Raw genomic sequence first — 21,169 nt, 5'->3', positions numbered from 1 at the left:
TCCAAAGAAAGTATTACAAGTCCTATTGCTCGGAACACTTAAAAGGAGACTGAATAAGTGCAAGAAACTGCACCAAAGAGCTTAGAACAGTAGGGAAGTGAATAGTCTAAATGGTTTATTCTGATTTTTCCAGCTCTTCCTGGCTTTAGAAGAAAACAGAGGCTCTGAACTTGAACTCTGCTGAGTTACTGCTGAGAGAATTCTGCACCAAAAAATAAAAAATTCTGCACATTTGTCGATAAATAAATGTGGAGGCTCCAGTGTGGCAGTGGCAAGCACAGGTCTCTGGCTGCATGGAGGTAAGAGACCATCCTGCAGCCCCCGCCCCAGACTCAGAGTAAGGCTGCACCTGACCCTGACACAGCACAAGGGCGGGGCCTGCCCAGAAACAGCCCAGGGCCCAATGGGAGCTGCGGGAGCAGCGCTTGTGGGCACGGGCAGCACCCAGAGACCTGCTGCCTCCTCCCCTCCCCTCCCCAGTGGCCACAGAGACGTGCCAGCAGCCAGCCACTTTCGGGAGCAGTGGGGGGGAAAGCGCCTCCCAGCCAGAGCCTGCCCTTCGCACCCACTCCTACACCCCAACCTCCTGCCCCAGCCCCCTCCTGCACCCAAACTCCCTCCCAGAGCTTACACCCCTCACTCCTTCACCCCAACCCACTGCCCCAGGCTCAGCCAATGCACACCCCACAGTTGAGAATGTTACACTGATTTGTGACAATCCTTGAAGAATTTTGGATCTATAAACCGTAAGTTACACTAATAAAAAGTAAAACTCATGAAATGTTCAGTGGATTCTATGAGATTAGGTGCAGTGTGACCATATGACCCCAGCACCCAAACTCCCTCCCAGAGCTTGAACCCCTCACTCCTGCACCCCAAACTCCTGCCCCAGGCTCAGCCCGGAGCCCCCTCCCACACTCCAAACCCCTCGGCCCCAGCCCAGATCCTGCACCCTCTCCCGCATTCTACCTGTAACAATAGTAATTTAATTTCTCCAACTCCACCAAAAGTTAAAACGTAACTGCAATAAAATAATTCCTGTCATGATTAATCTATACTCTAATCATACCTAGTTCTGTGCAACTAGATTTCAAAGTTCACATGCATTACTTTTGGGGGGGGGGGGCAGGCGGGAGGGTTAATGTTTCCTAATCACTGTTTGTCACGGATTGAAAGTTGGCAGAAACACAATATTGCAACATATGTGCATCAAGATTGCAGTTTTACTGATGAGTCAATGCAACTAGAGGTGTCTCTACTAAACTTGTGAATCAGTTAAGAGTATATATTTTCACAACATGGTACTCAAACAAGACAAGTCCTGAACAAGAAATTTTGCTCAACTCAAATATTTTGCCTGTACTTCTTGAAAATAGTTTTTAGTAGTGTCCAGGAATACCACTTATTTTTTACAGTGTGTAGCATTTCATGGCTGTGATAAAGTATGGAAATTGTCAGCCCAAAAAGAGAAATTTTCAGGGTACATGAAAGTGAATTACAAAGAAATCCCAACATAACCTTAACCAGAGTTGTAACGTTAGTTTGAAAATTTGACTTGGAGTAGGGATTGTGAGCTCGATCTACGAAAAGGATATAGGTGTCTAACTGCCAGTGAGCACATGCACAGACACCTTAGTCTAAGCACCTAGCTCACGGCTTAGGAACTGCAAAAAGAATTTGTTTCCAATCCGTGTCACTTCCTTAGGTTTGACTCCTCTTATTTATCCATATTGCCCTATATTATTAGCATACAATTACAGCAATGTTATGATAATAGAAAGATTCAGAATCCAAACAAGTGAATTCGGTGTCACTATTGGCAGTTTGTATTTAAAGAAAAGCTACAAAGCTCAGCATAACAAAGATACGTACACAAAAGTATATAATGTCACTCACCTCCATCCTTCTAAAAAACTCAAACTTGTGAAAATATGATGGATATTGCAGGCACTGAAAGCAATTTGGTCCCGCACTTGATCAACATAAGTGGTGTGAGAAATAACGGTTCTCTTTTAAAGAGGATTTAAATCAATCATATTTTTCTTGCTGTTCAACATTTGGTCCAAATGTCCTTACTCATTGTAGACCTGATGCTTTCACTTAGAGCTTTAAATCCTCAAAACTCTGTTATAGCATGAATTATTCCTTACTAGCATTAATAATCATTAAGGGTGCATGTCTGTCACAGAGTGACTTTCCGTGACTTTTGCAATGGTGGGTGCTGGCTCAGGGGCTCCCTGACTGGGCAGCCCCTGGGCCAGCAGCAGCAGTTTGGGTGTGCGAGAGGAGGTTCAGGGCTGTGGGAGAGGGGTGGGGTGTGGGATGACACTTACCTCGGAGGGGGGAGGGTGGGGGGCTTCTCAGCTCCGACCAGCATGTTCCTGCAGCTCCTAGCTCCTAGACCAATGGGAGCTGCAAAGCCCATGTTTGTTGCTGGAGCAGCATGCAGAGCCCCCAAGATTACCCCTCCCCCTAGGACCTGCAGGGACATGCGGAGCCAGGTAGGGACATGTGACCCTCGCCAACCCTCTCCCCCACAGCCCCAGAGGGGGTCCCAGGCCGCCACCCACACCTCTTCCTCCAGCGCCAGTGAGGGTCCCAGGCCATGCACCATCACCTGCCCAGATCACCCCAGGGCCCCCCAGCCCAAATTTTAGTTAGAGGTATATAGTAAAAGTCGTGAACAGGTCACGGGCCATGAATTTTTGGTTACTACCTGTGACCTGTCCATGACTTTTACTAAAAAAAACTGTGACTAAAACAGCCTTAATAATCATCAACTAAATGTAACCTTAGTAACTGTTTTACTTTAAGTATAAATCCTACTAAAACACTACTATTATAATGAAACAAAAATTGTCAGGCAAGGTGCAAATTGTGAACAAAATGGCAAAGAGAAATTACAAACAATAAACTGAAGTTAAATAGTGAAATGTTCCAACGGGTGCATGACAGGCACTTCATTGGCTGTTTCGCAAAGACCCCACAGGTCACACTCATTAACTTTATTTTTTTCCTTAGAACATCCAAAATGCAGGGATTATCTGTTCAACAAATAGTGACAGGGATTGAGGGAGTTATCAAATCCACAGATCAAATTGGTCACAGCACCACAATCAGAACAAAAGCCCCCAGGCTCCCAATCTTGCATTTAGTCCACTAGACCACACTACCGTAATGTATTTATGACTGTCAAAACAGAGAATTATCAACAGAAAATGTTTATACTAAAGCCAGATCCCTCTTCCCTTTACACACTTTACTATTAATTTTTTCCCCTTGGGACCTTCATTCTAGGTCCTTATCCCAAATTTGGGACTTGGCAGGCTCATGTGGCTGAGATATTGAGGCAGAATGGGTTGTGTTTCAGGGGGCTGAGATTATCCCTGAAGCACGTTCAAGATTCGACTACACATAAGCCTGTATCTAAGACTGATTTTCCACTGTTTTCTTTAAACTATTTTAACACATAGTGTGTCTGGGGTGCAGGGAAGGTTAAGCTATACTTAGGGCCTTACCAAATTCACAGCCATGAAAAACACATCATAGACCATGAAACCTGGTCTCCCCCGATAAAAATCTGATCTTGTGTGTTTTTTTACCCTATACTATACAGATTTCAAGGAGGACACCAGTGTTTCTCAAACTGGGGGTCCTGACAAAAAAGGGAGTTGCAGGGGATCATAAGGTTGTTTTAGGGAGGTTGCGGTATTGCCACCCTTATGCTGCACTGCCTTCAGAGCTGGACAGACGGAGAGTGACGGCTGGTGGCCAGTGAGCAGCAGTGGGTGGCCAGGCGTCCAGCTCTGAAGGCAGCGCCCCGCCAGCAGCAGCGCAGAAGTAAGGGTGGCAATACCATACCATGCCACCCTTTTCTTCTGCGCTGGTGCTGGCTCCACTTTCAGAGCTGGGCTCCCAGCCAGCAGCTGCCACTCTCCAGCTGCCCAGCTCTGAAGGCAGCCCCACCGTCAGCAGCACAGCAGAAGTAATGGTAGCAGTACCGCAACCCATCCCTAAAATAACCTTGCAAGCCCCACCCTCTACAACTCTTTTTTGGTTGGGACCCCTACTGTTACAGATTTTAATAGCTGAAATCATGACATTTATGATTTTTAAAATCCTATGACCATGAAATTGAACAGAATGTACTGTGAATTAGGTACGGCCCTAGCTATATTACAGCTTTCATGTAGTTTTGGATGCACCCAAGCAGTTCACTGGTGAGAAGTTTTGCTGGATCACCCTAATCTGGATTTGCCCTGTCCCCCACTTGACACATTCCCACAGCAGCAGCTCCCTGCTACCAGCAGGGAAACACGCATCCCCCGCGGCTGCGTGGAGACAGATCAGGAGCACGCCAAGAAACAGGGGAGGCCAGGCAGGCCCGCCCCGTGCGGGGCAAAGGTGGCGACCAGGAGTAGGTCTCCGGTCCCGTCCCACCCACTCCGCGCAGGGACTCAGCGCAGGTCGCCCCCACCCCGGATAGGGAGGGTTTGGGATAGGGAGGCTGCCTGGGGCAGTGCCAGCCGCATGGAGTACTAGCGCGGAGGGCCCCACTGAAGGGAACGGGGAAACCTCAAGGGACCCCCCGGGGAAGCCCCTCGCTGAAGAGGAGCCCCGAGCCGCTCCGGGGCAGGGTGGGCAGCCCCGAAGAAGCGGACTCACCTGCCCAGGCGCCCAGCCCCGGGCCCACCACCAACGGGCTGCCCAGCACCCAGACGCGGAGCCCGGCCAGCAGGCGGTAGGTGGCCCGCACGACGAAGTACACTACGCTCAGCACCCCGACCCAGTAGAAGAGCCCGCCATTGGAGAGACTTCCTAGGACCTCCATGCTCCGGGGGCGGAGGACAAAAGCAGACTAAACCCTGCGGGCCGGCGCTGACCCACACCCGTAATACAGCCCGCCCACCACTACTTCGCCATTGGCTAAGATGCCTCTCACTCAAAAATATGCTCCTCTTCCATTGGGCAGCGCTTCTCCACCCCGCCCCCAATTCTACAGACCACGCCAACTGTCTTCTCATTGGAAGATAGGGATGCTCATCAAACGCTCCCATTCATCTGTCTCCTGCACGCCACGTGGTCGACTTTACGTTCCTACAGCCTTTGGCAGAGGCACTTGTCAGTCACACAGAACGTTCTGTGGCCGTTGGTGCCGTCGGGGCGGGTAGTTTGAACTAAGGTGCAAGGTCTCTGCCAGCTAAGCCTCTGGAGTCCCACGCAGGGGAGAAAGAATCCCCAGACTGGGCCCAGCTAGGGGGACAAACGGGCACTGCCGGGGGACCTCTTCCAAGCCCTGAAGGCAGGAGATCCCAGCAGCTCACCAATACCTGTAAAGTGCAGCTTGCAGTTGCTGATTTGCAGCAATGTACTTAACACCAATATTGTCATACAGCTGCATAACTGTGTATGCCTTTACCAGTGTTTAGGTAATAGACCTCATTACAAGTAGGGGCCTTCCTACTCTTGCTTTTGGACTGTAACCAAAGCTCAGAAAAGTGAGACAGGAATCCAGCTGTGCAGTAGGGCAGGTGCCTAAGCTGCTAAAATCTACAAGGCAGAATGTTTGACTCATATCATGGCACAAGACCACATATAGACTAGAAATCAGATATCTGTGCTATGTCACAGTATGTGAGGCTTTTCTAAAATAAGGGACACAAATGTTCTATTTTCAATAGGACGCAGGACCACATCAGGGACATTTTGCTTCCCTTGGAAATGTGCAAAGCCACCAGATCCTCATCCTCTAAATGAATGAATAATATTAGGAGCTTTCTATGACACTTATGGAAAAAAATAAGAGCACCTAGAAATGGCAGAATAAGACAACTTTATTTCAGCTAGGACCTATTGCAAAGATTTTCAGCAAGATCTCTTCTTGATGTGAAAGGTAAGTATATTGTTGCAGGTTTCAGAGTAGCAGCCATGTTAGTCTGTATTTGCAAAAAGAAAAGGAGTACTTATGGCACAATAATCATAATGAAGGCCAGAGTTTATAAAGCAGTTTGAGCATCTTTGGAAAGAATGGTTCTGTAACAGGGTGCTTGGAGGGCCAGGCAGCCTAGTGGCTGGCATGCCTGACTTTCAGCCCCTTGTTTCCCTGGACGCTTAGTTTTTCAAGTGGTGGGGGTAAGAGGACCCAGGTCCTCCCATTCCACTGGAGGGGGCACTCCAAGCACAGAGTCTAAATCCACTGTCCTGGACTACTTCCTACCAGCATCCCTTCAGTTTGGAGCATGGCCCCTATTGTCCAATTTGCTGGGGCGGCTTGCCTCTCATGGATCTTGGGCAGTGCCCAGCCATGGTCCCAGGCTCCTTTGGGCAGGGTAGTCATAACTTTGGGCCCCACTAATCAACGGTTCAGCGGCGGGTGGGATGTGCTGGGAGGAGGGGGCGAAGTGGGATGGGAAGAGACAGAGTCGGGGCAGGGGTGGAAAAAGGCAGGGTGATGGTGGTGCCTTGGGGGAAAGGGCAGAGTGGGGGCAGGGCCTCAGGGTGGAGCAGGTGTGGAGCTGACTGAAGAAAGTCACGGACTGAAGAAAGTCACCACCTGTGCCCACACTGTCTCTGGTCTGCAGTCACCCAGTTACCAGAGACTCCTAGGTCTCCTCCACAGTCTCCTTTGGCTGGGAGACAGAACATGATGTCTTGGCTGGCAGGCTACCTTTCAGATAGGGCAGTAGTTAGCTCCTGTCCGTTCACCAGTCAGCCTGAACTGGGCCAGGCTCTCTTCTTTTCTCTCCCCTCCAGGCCTGGCATTGACTCCGGGTATCATGGGGTGGGGCTAGCTGGGCCCAAAGGCTCTTCTTAACCCCTGCCGTGCTGATGGGCACTTTTTCCATTTCATCACAGGTTCAAAAAGTTAAAATATATTATTATTAGTGTATGACTGTCCAGAATAACAGTAGTTCAGGCACGTGTCTGTAAGCCGTATATACCATAATGTAGTTTCTGTATCACAGAGTTATTTCTCATGTGTTATGCTCCCTGATGCATCAGATTCGATCTTCCCATCATTCTGAGTTGTGTGCTCCAAACATTTTTAACAGGGCCGGCTCTAGGTTTTTTGCCGTCTCAAGCAAAAAATTTGTCACCCCAAGCTCTGAGAGCGCAGCTGCCCAAGCAAAAGAAAAAAGAAAAAAAGGAGGGCCAGAATGCCACCCCCGGAATTGTGCCACCCCAAGCATGTGCTTGCTTTGCTGGTGCCTAGAGCTGGCCCTGATTTTTAATGTAGTTTTTCGTAAAACAGATGACGTTCCCCCACTTGTGTAGGTCACGATGACAAGAGTCTGTTATTAGGGAGCTGCTTTGCTTTTAGTCATACTGCTTGATATTGACTTCTTTTCCTTGTTTACACTGCTTCAATCAGAGCTGGCCCTATGTACAGTGAAGCAGGCCACAGGTTGAGGCCCTTCACTTCATGCAAGCTCTGCCACGCATAGGCTGGCCCTATGTCCCACAGCAGGATCGTACAAGGATGAGACAGATCTCTGTGAGACACCCCTTTTCTCTAGTACAGCAATGAGGCCAGAAGAAGAATCAACACAAGCCCTGGTTTCCCTGATTCCAGCAACCTGTGCCCCATTCAAGCCTCTTCCCTCCTTTCCCCATCCCACCCCTCTCTAAACCCCAAGCTTCAACTTGCCTTCTTCCACTTTGGTTTTCTTCACTCTTACCCTTATTGTTCTTTATTGGCCGAGTTTGAGTATGGAAATGATTATTCTGAGTTGACTTCCCTTCTAAGTCGTCACTGGAACATTGTATTGTGTCAATTATTATTGCTCTGGTTTCACTGTTGGAATTGCTCTTGTGCAATTTCATAATAACCTTAGCATGTCTGGTAACCTGGGCCATGTTTCCATGTATCTTATGCTGTATCCTTAATCTGTTGAACTCATCTACCACAAATCTTTTCTGCTTAAGGCTCTTCCACATATCTTTTAGATCATACCCCCTTTAACCTCACCATTCTACTCCTGAGCATGGCCATGTATAGTCACTGGAAAATCTTTGTGCATGCTGCAAATTCTATTGATTTAGCTACCTATATGACCCCGTCACTATAATATCTGAGCGCCTCTCAATTATTAATAGATTGTCTCTTCATAACAACCCTGTGATGTAGTAAATTATAATCCTCATTTTACAAATGGATAACTGAGACAAAAACTGGATTAAGTGACTTGTCTATAATCACATAGGAAGTCTGTGCCTGAACAAGGAGTTGAACCCAGGTCCCTTGAGTCCCAGGGCAGATTTCCATTCAGTAAAACATCATTAATATTCTAATTTTACAGCAGATTTATTTAAATTGGAAAATAGAGACTGCTACTGAATAATACAGTAGCCCAATATTGTAATATAGTAGTCCGGGGTTGTTTATTCTGATATTAAATTCAGTCTATATTATGCTGTTCCCCCACTTTCAGTTTTCAATATATCATAGATTTTGTATTGACATTACATTGCATAATACCATAGTGCAAGTTGTCAGAGATGAAGCTGGACATTGAGGCCTGATCTACACTACAGGGTTAGGTCAATGTAAGCTGCCTTGCATTGACCTTGCTGTGGAAGTGTCTTTGCTTAAATTTGGCTCTGGCCGACACAAGTGTCTCCCTACGCTGATTTAGTAACACCACCTCCCAGAGCAGTGTAGAGTCATGGTTGATGTAATTAGGTCAATGCAGTGTCAGTGTAGACGCTGCATTGATTACATCAACTGCTACTGACTTTCAGGAGCTATCCCACAATGCCCTATACTGACAATACAATCGATAAAAGTGCTCCTGACGAGAACGTGCACTGCCGACACAAGGAGCCATGTGCACACACACAAGCAATTTAGTAACTCTAATGACTGTATGCTGACGTAAATTAAGTTGACATAATATTGTAATCTAGACATGGCCTTAGTATGTTGGAAGAGGAAAGTTGTGGGGTTTGGCACCTGGGGAGGCATAGGAAGCAGCCTGGAATTTTTAGTAAAAAATGAGCAGGATGTTTCTACTAAAACGGTCAGCAGAGAAAGTCAACAATGTTGATGTTTAAATTGTCATGTTCTAGCATATCAAGCCACTGAGATAAATGGGCAGATTGCACCTCTCTTAGTTATTGTTTTGGCTGGCTGAAGGTCCAGGAAGAAATCACTGATTTATATTCCATTCATATTTTCGTGACCATCTTTACAACCATAAGGACTAGAAAAGTTTAGATTCTGGAGCACTGTTCTGTGTGGGAGGTAGATTCTGCAGCTAATTCTGTGGCCTCAAATTGTTATGCAGACAAAACTACACAGGATCGTTTCAGGGGACAAGACAAGATGTCACGTTTATTATAACACAATTTCATTTATGACCAATAACTAATATCTAATACCTATGTACATACACACACACACATCAGATGTTCTGCAGCTGCTAGATAGTTACCAGTCCTGAATGTAGCTTGAGTTCGTGGCTTGGGTTCATAGCTTGTGGTGGCTAACTGGCCAGGAATGCCAGGCACAAGGAAGAGCTGGGTCTCTGTTGGGCATGCACCGATGCCCTTCCATGTTGGCAGCAGAATATTACCCTCCAAAGTCTTCCATCTCACTCATCCTTTTTTGTAGGCTTTAGTTTGAATCCAGAGTCTATAGGTCTTGCTGTGTCATGCTGCCTCTGGGTTTGGTGTGATTGATCGCCCGCCAATTGCAGACATGACTTTCAGCCTGGGACCTGGCTTTGACGTTTCTTCAATTGTACTTTTGTTCTTTTCTTTTGAGGGCGGACTCTTCTTGCTTTGTCAGGGCTGTTGTCTGCATCTTCAGCCGTTGGGTGTTTACACTTTATTTCATCAGGACAGGCTTGGGCTGGAGATTGATTCCATCATCCATTCATACCTCATTCACACATCTAAACTAAACTAGTAAGATTACAGCAGGGTTTTGCAAAAATGAAGGTTGCAGCAAGCTTTTTACAAAATGGAGTGAGCATTTTAAAATGGCATTTGGGACAAGTTAAAATGGAGTTTGAGTTGCAATATGAACAAGTATAAGGAACGGCAAACAGTGAACAGAAGTTACAATATAGACAAGTATAATGAATGACAAACAGTGAGCAGAAGTTACAATGTTGAAATAGTGTAAATTTCAGCATTTAAGCAGCAATTTGATTGAAAGTGAAAATCAATTAGCCAGTTATTGGGGTAACTGATTTTATGAATGAATGTTGTTTCATTTATAAAACTTTGCTTATGAAGTTATATTCATAAAGTGAACAATTAAAAACAATGTCATTGATCAGTTATACAAAATTCACAGATCCCAGTCAGGTGCAAGCCCCTGTGGTCCTGTGTTGCTAACACAGTAGCAGAAAAGGATGTAATTTTACCATAATCCACACTCATGTAACATAGAATCATTCTGCCAACTGGGGCCAGTACAGCCTCCACAGCACTTCCAGAGCTGAGAGTGAGAAACTGGGATTAGAAATCAAAACTTGCTCTTCAGTGTGGCAGCACAGACAAAGCTGGCCATAGGGCCAATTTGACAGCCTTTTGTTTAGCGTGGATTTTGTACTGGTTTCTCTGCTAGTTTTGTTCTAGTTCTAGTTCTGGATTATCTCAATATTTTTCCTAGTTCCTGTCTGCATTTTTATGCTCTCAATAGGTAACAACTAGGGATGAGTAAACTAGTTCTAACAGGAATTGATCCACACCTTCACCCAAAAATCATGTCACCCATTTTCATCTTTTAAAGAGTGAATCACTGTATAATGGAAAGATTTTATGAGTGGGGTTTAATTTTTTTCATAGATAAAACTGAAAGCAATCTCTTAGATTATTTTATAATCCTAACCCATGCTTTGAGCAAGATGGGCCTCTGCTCTACCATCCCAATAACTTCCTTGTCTTTACCTAGAACAAGTCTAATGACACCTGCTGATGTGAAATTACAAACAGCACACACAAGGCTGTAGAAACATTGAACCTGCATACAAGACCAGCCCACAGGCAAGAGTTATAAATTTGTCAGCAGGGAAACCAGAACATAGGGGAAATTGTGTAAAATGTGTAGCAGGCTGATTATCCACAGAAAAGTCAATGCACTACTTTTGCAATACTACAGCACGGGGGTGGGATGGAATGCTTGCCCAGTCCTACCACTGATCAGTTTATGCCTGAAACATGAGAAAGTATGACTGTCATAACTTTTGTACTAGTTAGTGTAAATACAACTGTGGCAGTGTACTCAAACAATCCCAAATTATCCTACATAATACACACCTTGAATACTGGCTGTGCATTGAGCATCTCAGTGGAGATGGAAGAATACAGGGAGCATCTTTTCCCTGGGTCACAGATAAATTGTGTGGCTTCAATGCAGCCATTATTGCAAACTTGAGGCTGTATTACCCCATGCTCTAATGCACAACCTCCTCAATGGAAAGAAAATGAGGATCCATGTGGCAGGGGATCCTATAGCTCTGACTTCTCCCTCTTTCTAAGGTGCCACAAGTACTCCTTTCCCTTTCACATTGGTACACAGAGTGCTAGGAAACTACAACTCCCATGAGGCATCAAAGTGGCTCAGCCATAGGGTGAGACCATGGTGCTTCATGGGAGATGGAGTCTGGCTGCAGAACAGAGCCCAGAAGAGACAACAGAGGGAGGAGGGACCTCCTATAAAATACAGCAGTGGCTCAAGGGATGGAGAGATTAATGTTGATTCAAAATCAAATGTTTCAGTTTGGATCAAACCAAAGTGTAACATTCTTGGTTTCCTGATAGAAAATTCTGCCAAAATCTATCTTTTGCCCTGGAAAACTTTGATTTCAACATAATCCCATTTTCCTGCAAGAAAATATTTAACTTAAAAATTTTGACCAGCCCTAATATTGGGCCAAATCGTGTGATCCTCGTTCAGGCAAACCACTCACTGAAGTTAATACAGATTTGCCATTGACTTCAATAGGAGCGGGACCAAGTCCTCTCGAGGCAAGGCTTTTTGAGATCAATTTATTACTACTATTATTTATGGCTTGTAGTAATATTAATATATTGAACTAGTATTATTTTTTACTTCTCCCGCTCCCTTGCCCCACACATGGAAGGCATATCCAAATCTTGCCACTTCCTCTTTCTCAACAATCGCCAAGATCCACTCTTTTATTTCTATTCTCAAAGCAAAATCTCTCACCCAGGCTCTCATAGCCTGTTTTAACTACTGCAGTATCCTTCATTCTGGCTTCCCAGACACCATATATTGGTCCTGTTCAGTCCATGCAAAATACAGCAGCTACATTCATCTTCCTCGCCTGTCAATTTGATTATGTCACTCCCTTCTTTAAAACTCTTCTCTTGCTTCCCATCCACTATCAAATAAAATTTAGATTCTGGTCACCACATTCTAAGCTCTATATAACTCTCTCTCCCTACTTATCCAAGCTTGTCAAGCTCCATGTTGCGCCTATTCCCTCTGCTTTGCTAATGCTCCCAGCCTTGTCTGTTTATTTGTCAATCTCCTCCATGCCATCTTCCATGTACTCCCCAAGCCAGGTACAATCTCCCCGCGCTCACCTGCAAAGCCCCTATGTTCTCTGCACATAAGTCCCTTTTAAATATCCACTTCTGCTGTGCTGCTTACAGTGAATCGGACTGACTTGCATACAAATTGTATTTTATTTTCTGTTGTTCCCATTCCATTTTCCCTAACCTTTGTCTTCTTGTTTGTCCTTAGATTGTGAGTTCCTTGGAGCAGGGACTGTCCTTGAATGTTTGGAAAGCATCTAACACATACTGGGTGCTACCATAAGTAAAAACTGAATAATATTACTATAATGCTCTGTGACTCCATTCAAATCAGGGCCCTGTTGTGCTAGGCACTGTGCAAATACAGAGTTTGAGAGACAGTTCCTGATCCAAAGAACTTACTTAAGAAAAAATACAACATGTTGGTGCAACAAACAACTGGAGGGAAGGAGGTAATGAGGAGACAGGTTGAGTGGCTTTAGATGAAATATACATGGAAGATCATTGACATTATTACATTAATTGCAAAGTGTAGCAAGCCCAAGTGAATAAGACTAAACCATGTTTTCATATTTTTAAAATACATTTTTATTTTAATAACAAATACATGCCTATGTTTCCTGTTATGAAAGAACATACCATAGCATGTCACTCAAACAGCATACATTATTAATACAAATCTAAATAAATTATAGAAGCCTGTGCGCATAATCAAATTGTATCAAACAATTAAATCTACGGTGGAATTTAAGTTTTGTTGGGTTCAACAACACATTGTAATCTGGATTTCTTTGCACTTGAACAAGCGTATGCATTAGGTTTGATGCTGGTGATGCAGCGAGCCCAGCGTGTTAACTGATACACATGACATAGTATTGTGATGTAGGAGAATATCTTTGTGAAGAAGTGGATAATTAGCCAAGTCAGCATGATGTGGAATTATCCATGTATCAATTACTATTGATTCTTGGTTTTGATGACAATGAATAAATTTGTCCATAGAGCAGTTTGAGTTGCCACTAGTATAATTTTGCTGACTTTCTGTATAAATACACCGCATGAAGTAGCTGTTGAGTAGAATAACTTAGGTCACAATTTATTTTTTCCTGTTTATACATCTGATCCTGACAAAGCACCACTCCGGATCAGGCTCTCAGAGAGCTTTCTCCCTACCAAACCAAACCTGTATATTATTCAGTGAAACTTGGTTACATTTTTTAGGTCTGTACAATTGATAAATGGAAATGTAGGGCCCAGTCCTGTAGCTGGTAGTCAGGCAAACCTCTAATTGTCCTCAGTGAGGGTATTTTCTGCATAAGGACTTCCATAGTGGATTCATAATTACAATAGCAAGGGCAAACTTGCAGGACTGACTTTTTTTTTTTCCTTTTGATGCTGTTTCCTTACCTTACCTTTAGTTAGCAGCAAATAATACTCAACTCTTCTACAATTTATATAATTAATTCCAAGGAATGCTTTGATTTAAATATAGAGATCTTATGTATTTTCTCTAAGACAGTACCTGCATGTGTGTATGTGTAAGAGAGGCAAAGAAACACTCTACTATAATTTTAAGAGAAAACAATACAGCTATAAAATTGTTTTTATGCCATGACTGTGACAATCAGGTCCCAGACTCCCAAGGAAAAAACAGGGCATCTGAACCCCAAAGAATGAACAATTGAATCAACTGGTTGTATACAATGTTTTTGGGTATAACTATATGTCATATAAAGCCTTAGTGAACACTTGTAATGTTGTGAACTTGATGGTCATTAGGAGATATGTATATAGGTTATAGTTATGAATATATGCATAGAAAATTTTGATCATAACTATGAGGCAACTACAGCATCACCTCACAACAGGGTGGTGAAGCAATCAGGCAGGGAGAGACACTTTTCAGGCTAGTTGTTTACACGAATCCAACTTAAAGTACCCATCCATAGTCCAGCCAGGAAGAGTCAATTGTGGACTATTAGAGTTGACGGAAAGACATTGAAACTGAAAAGAAAACACCAGTCTTGGAAAACTAAGGCTATGTCTACACTACAATTTATGTTGGCAAAGCTTATGCCAGGTGCAACAAGGTCTCCTCTTTTTTTGCTGATACAGACTAATGCGGCTACCACTGAAACCTGTGTGAAGTATGTGTCCCACAGTGAGCTGATAATGGGGGGCTGTTTTCGCACTTTCAGGAGTGATGAACCAGAGGGGAAAAGTCAGAGTGGCTGGTAGTTAAGACTTGAGTAGATAGATTTGGGGAGACTCAGGGCTGTTGGTATTACCCTGCAAGGAATAACTAAGCTGGTAGAAGACAGGGAGAGACCTTTATGGGTGTAGGCTGGCTACTGGTATCAGAGCTCTGAGCCGTAACAGCATAGCATTAAGGTCCCCAAAAGTACCAGGCTGGCAGTGACAGAACCCCTTACTGGTCTGAGTGATCCCCAAAACTTCACAATGACATTATATAGAGAATGCTCTCGCCCATCTACAAGATAACAAGAGTCAGATTCTTGCATTGCTTTTGAGTGGGATACAGTGGAATTATAAATCATTAGAAAGAACATGTGCTCACTGTGGTTGCACAGTATAGGACTTTTCTTATTATCTATATATCAGGGGTTGTCAAACTGGTTTGTGGGGAGCCAGTATATAACGTGTGATCTCCTGCTCCTTGTTTTCATCTGCTTTTACAAGCACCCAGGCTCTCTTTGCAGTAAGGAGCCTGGACATTGTAAAAGAACCTGGAAAGGGGGGAAGGAGCCAACTAAGTTAGTTCTATTAGGTGCTACTGCTATATTAGTTGAGGATGAAACAGAAGCTATGCTGAGGGACTGGGAGCCCCCCGCAACATGAAAGGAACATCCAGAATACAAGTGAATCAGACAACTGAGTAGCATGTACAGGGAAACAGGGGAAGGGAACCAGGCAGAGGACAATATGCTTAGGGAACCAGGCAACTTACCATTGTGTGTCCATGGAAGCATCTGCTGCAGTTACCACAAGGATGTTATGCAGTTCCAAATAGGATCAGTACTAGGAGGAGAAGCAGCCATGAGATAGTCTATTAAAATGCATTCCACACTATGAAAATGTTTGCCCTAAATCCTCAGAACCTGCCCAGTTTCTGTTGTATTACCTGCTCAGGCCCAACCAGAGAAATTTGGAGCTCCAGTACGTCGTGTTGGCTGGGCCCCCACCCTCCCATTTTACTTTATTTACACAAAGGTTACAGATTTTTGGAGGGGAAGGGGGCCCTGTGCTCGGTTCCTCAGTACAATTGTCCTTCCTTTCCCTGCTCTGTTGTCAACCCTCACCTACTGCATGTAGGATTGCCAACTTTCTAATCGCACAAAACCGAACACCCTAGCCCCACCCCTGTCCCAAGGCCCCGCCCCCACTCACTACATTCCCCCTCTTTCAGTGGCTCACTGTCCCCCACCCTCACTCACTTTCACTGGGCTTGGACAGGGGTGCGGGATGGGGTGAGGGCTCTAACTGGGGGTGCGAGCTCTGGGATGGGGCCAAAAATGAGGTGTTCAGGGTGCCAGAGGAGGCTCTGGACTGGGGCGGGGGTTCGGGTGTGGGCTTTGTGGTGGGACCGGGGATGAGGGCTTTGGGGTGCAGGAGGGGGCTCCACACTGAGGGGTGGAGCCAAGGGATGTAGAGTATGGGAGGGGGTACAGGCTCTGGGCTGGGGGGTGCAGGCTCTGGGCTGGGGGGTGAGAGGTTTGGGGTGCAGGAGGGGGCTCCAGGCTGTCGGTGTGGGGCCAAGGAATTTGGAGTGCAGGAGGAAGGGTGCAGGTTGAGGCTGGGGGTTGGTGTGTAGGAGGGGGTGAGGGCTCCAGCTGGGGGTGCAGGCTCTGGGGTGGGACGGGGATGAGGGGGCTCTGGGTTTGCGGGGGGGCTCAGGGCTGGGGCAGGAGGTTCAGGCACAGGCTTACCTAGGGCAGTTCCCAGTCAGCAAGGCAGCAGGGCTAAGGCAAGTTCCCTGTCTGTCCTGGCTCTCTGCTGCACTGCACCCCAGAATCGGCCAGCAGGTCTGGCTCCTAGGCCAGGGGCCCTGGAGGCTCCACGCGCTGCTCTTGCCCACAGGCACCGTCCCCAGCTCCCACTGGCCACGGTTCCCAGGGAGTGCAGACCTGGTGCTCAGGGCGCGGACAGTGCACTGAGCCCCCTGGCCTCTCCACCTAGGAGCTGGACCTGCTGGCCACTTCTGGGGCGCAGCGCAGAGCCAGGACAGGGAGGGACTAGCTTGCCTTAGCCTCGCAGCACTGCCAACCAGCCTTTTGACCGCCCAGTCAGTGGTGCTGACTGGAGCCACCAGGGTCCCTTTTCGAAAACCAGATGCCTGGTACCCCTACCTGCATGTAGGAACTGCTGTTACCATTATCTTTTTTTGTCATACAGATTCCAAAACCCCTCAGCTATGTCATTATTAGGTTTCTACTGTTGTTCCATGAGTGGGAATCAATCAATCCTTGATAGGGGAGCACAGATACAGTGAGTCTCCCTTAAGTCTGTGGATTGCACTTTTTAAAATGTTGGCTATTCACCATTTTTTTTTATGGTTTATACAGCTCTATGCAGACATATAAGGAGATAAAGATGCTTCCCTGAGCAATCTTACTTAGATGTAATGCAGGGAGTGATACTCATAAGGAAGTTGTGCTCATAGAGAAGGGCAAGATTTACAACAATAAGAGCCCATGTGATTTTTGTTTGGCTGTATCTTGTTTAAGGTGACTATATGTTCTTGGTGCCCCGTCAGCTTTACAAAACCAGTTTTTGACCCATTTCCTGTAAATTGCTGTACACTCTAAAGGAGCCTCAGACCAGCTAGCTGATGCAATTGACTGTTGAATGCATTTGCACATCAAGCAACACCCGCACCAGGATATCCCACCTATCCCTCAGGGAACATCCTTGTCTGCACAAGACCTTGAGTAAACCTCACATGTTGAGTCAGAGACATTTGGCTTTAGACTTAGTCTGACTCAGGGCAGTGCTGTGATGCAAGTAGTAAGTCTAATACAGGACTACAGGTCTACATTAGGCCTGAGTGAACTATGGTTTTAAATTGAGTTTGAATATTAGCATGAGTAATAGGCCCAAAAGATGTGACCAAAAATAATGTACTCTTAAGAGAGAGAAGGATTGTTTGTGTTAAACTTGTAGTGTCCCTTAGAATACCACTGTCATCTTATTTAAGTTATGGAAATAAAGAAACCATAGCTAACTGGGCATCAGCTAATTGGGCATCGGTAAATAATTGGTTAGAACTTAGTCCAGTATTTGAGAAAATATATGGCAAAGTAAGATAAGTCAAAAACCTTGGAGAGAGCAAGGTTCAGTCCAAAACTCCCTCATCTAGCTTTTGCTAAGGTCCAGTAATCTGCAATTACATCACCTGTTATACTGCATAAAAAAACAAGGTTCTTTGTCAGAGCTTTTCCTGCCCCCTCTGGCATCACACCATGATGGGAAGGTCTCTCCTAGGCCTAGCCCCATTGTATTTTGGCCAATGTTTATAATTGTATTTTGTTGCTAGGGTATAGAATAGAGGTGTATATGCTTATATTTGTATTTTGAATGTAACCAACATCAACTGGCCTTGAACTAGTAAAGGAATGCTTGTATAGAAATTAAACAGTAGTTAAACCTTAATAAACGTAATAAAGGGAGAACAGACTGAAAGGACAGAAAATTAGCAGAGAAGAAAAGAGAAGAGAAAAAAAAATAGAGAGAGAAAATATAAGAAATGAAGAGAGAATACAGTGGCATTATTCAGTGCTGAAAACTGGAGCATTGTTGCCTCAGTAACACTATTCAGGCTGCCCAGTACTTCTGTCCTTGGAGCTCCAACATCTTAACAGATGAAAGGAAACACAACAAAGTAAGTCGGTCAATGTGCATGACAGCAGTGTGGGAGAAGAACCCAAGGTGCAAGTGGCAGACCTTTCCATAGTGGCTAAAGGTTCACTCGCCAGATGGAGGTTGGAGCACATTCTGCTTCCTGGCTCGCCTGGGCTCTCTGATGGCTCTCTGCGATGACTGCATCAGCTTTCACCCAGCTTCTCCAGACTGAGTGGTTGTGAGCAGGGTTTTCCCAGTTGTCAGTGGGAATGCTGAATTTCTTGAGACCTTGCTTGACCTAGTCACTGTATCAGAGCTTTGGCCTTCCTCTGTGTCTCAGCCAGCGAAGCCTGTGAGCGTCCAGCATAGTCTGCATAGACTATAGGCCGGTTCTCTCAAGGATCTCGTTGTTAGTGATCCATTGGTCCCAAGTGACTCCAAGGATTTTTTTGAGACAGTGAAGGTGTAAGCTGTTCCAATTTCTGCTCCTGCTTGGAATACATGATCCAGCTTTTACAGCTGTAAAGGAGGGTACAGAGGACACTAGCCTAATAAATGGACACCTCTGTATTCAGGGCTAGCAGCTTGTTGTTCCAGATACATGAGGTAAGTTTGCCAAAGATGTTGGGGCTTTGCCAATTCTCACATCAAATTCTCTATCAAGGCTAAGTCAGCTGGTTAAGAGCTGAGCCAAGATAGCAGAAGTGATCCACGTTGTCCAGAGCTTCATTACTGATGTAGACTTTAGGTGGAATGATTTATACTGATTACCATGCCGAACTTAATACATGCATCAGAGAACTTACTCATCACGATCTGCAATTCATCAGGTGACTTAGAGATGAATGCAGCAGCATCTGTGAAAAGCAGATCTTCAGTAGTGAGCTGGGTGATATGCCTTTTGCTCTGAAATCATCTGATATTGAACAAGCTGCCATCCATCCTTGATTCAATTAGTATGCCAGATTGATCATTTCCAAAAGCGTACTTAAGTAGAATAGAGAAAAAGATCCCAAAGCCAGTTGACATTAAGATGCAACTTTGCTTTATGCCCACCTGAATGCTAAACTCAGACGATGTTTCATTTTCATGCTGGCTAGTCGCCTTCATTCCCTCATTGAACTTCTTAAATAGAAGAGAACACTTTTTGTGGACAGTCAGTTTTCGACAGGGTCTTGTATATGCCATTCCTGCTAATGTGTCGAAGGTCTTTTGTAGGTCAACAAATGCTACATAGAGAGTTGCTGTGATTTACGGCTTTTTTCTTGTAACAAACACATTATGAAGGACATGTCAGTCACGAAGCATCCAGCTCTGAACTGGCTCTCTGGATAAACTCTCTCAGCAAGGACTTGGAGTCTTTTCAGCAGGACCCTTGCAAGCACTTTGCTGACCATGCTGAACAGATATCCCTTGGTAATTGTTGAAGTCTGCTCTGTCCCCTTTATTTTTGCATAAAGTAATTATGTTTGCATCATTCAGATCCTGGGGTATGTGGCTTTCTTCTCTGCACGTGCAGAGAACTGTGTGGATGCCACTTGCAAGCTTTCTCCTCCCTGCCTTTAGGAGCTCTGGAAGTATCTGATCATTGCCTGCTGCTTTCCCAGGCACAATCTCTTTGACAGCTTTCGCTACATCTTTAAAAGTTGGTGTTTGGTCCAGCTCCTACATTATTGGAAGCTGGGGAATGGCAGCTAAGACAGTATCACAGATAATAGCATCCTCTGAGTAAAGTTCTTTGTAATGCTCAGTCCATTGGTCAAGTTGTTCTTGCCTGTCCATCAGGATGGTACCATCTTTCACTTTCAGTTTTGCAGGTGTTTTTACAAATTGGCCCAAGTGTCTCTTTGATTCCATCATAGGTACAATGAAGGTCCCCTCTTTCAAAGCAGGTCTGAATCTTTTTGCACAGGTCTTCTTAATACTTCTGGGCACATTCTCTAGTGGCTTTCTAGACCACAGACTTAGTCTCTTTGAACTTAACATTCTGGACTTAGTTGGTTGTTGAAGTAAAGTGAGGCGAGCTTGCTTCTTCTTTTCTATGAATGGGAGCAACAGGTTCTTTTTCCTTTGTTGTTCCAAAGACATACTTGGCAGTAACCAGTGTCTTATTCTTGAAATTTTCCCACAAGGTGTCAGCATCAGCGAATCAAATTGATAATTTTCAGAAACACACTCAAGCACATTGGAGCTCCAATGTTATCAACAGATAATGCAGTTTGCTAATTCAGTAGACCTTGACGTTACTCATAAAGAAAGACCACAAGCATAGTTCAGTGGCAAAGGCACCCAGCCAGGTTTATTGCCTTCCTGGCACAATCCTAGTGCCCTGGCTCCGTGGTTACAGGTACACTAATACATGAGTGCCCAGTGGCAAGGAGTGGCTCAGTCAGCAGAGGCAGTCTCTGCTGTTCCCTATACCACACAAAGGGTTAAGGCGAGGTACCCCAACATTTATAGACTGAGACGAAAAACTGAGATAAACAATTTATGTACCATCTTACCTGTTCCATGATATTTGTTTGTTACCTCCACTTATTAATTTATTTATCCCAGTGAGAACCCATTCCAGTGCCTTAGCCATGACATCTTCTTCCTTTCTCATGGCTTGGGCCGTGGTTAGCTGAGAAATACCTTTCTTACTGTGAGCCAGCCCAGCACTTGATATCCACTGGGGCTCTCAAGCTAAGAGTCACTCACTTGAAAGCAATGGGTAAGGATATGATTCTGTCACCGAGGTCATGGATTCTGTGACTTTCCAGGACCTCCATGACTTCTTCTGGGACAGAGCTGGAGC

The 21,169-nt window shown here is 45.1% G+C and overlaps 1 protein-coding gene across 2 annotated transcripts in view; it reads right to left on the bottom strand.

The window, feature by feature from the left end:
• The window catches only part of HSD17B12 (hydroxysteroid 17-beta dehydrogenase 12), a 184,648-nt gene that overhangs the window by 146,847 nt on the left and 16,632 nt on the right, over positions 1 to 21,169 (bottom strand). Inside the window, exon 3 of one of the 2 annotated variants that reach the window (XM_084632583.1) lies at positions 15,482 to 15,552. In XM_084632583.1, coding sequence (XP_084488709.1) covers positions 15,482 to 15,503 — 22 coding nt within the window. In that variant the 5' untranslated portion in view covers positions 15,504 to 15,552. Of the gene's footprint in view, positions 1 to 4,665; positions 4,888 to 15,481; positions 15,553 to 21,169 lie in introns of those variants that run through there. The other variant, XM_084632582.1, reaches the window with a different exon arrangement.

This window comes from Lepidochelys olivacea (genome assembly GCF_965140295.1).
Source record: "Lepidochelys olivacea isolate rLepOli2 genome assembly, chromosome: 6".
NCBI lineage: Eukaryota > Metazoa > Chordata > Testudines > Cheloniidae > Lepidochelys > Lepidochelys olivacea.
This window is presented reverse-complemented; position numbering and strand designations above follow the sequence as displayed.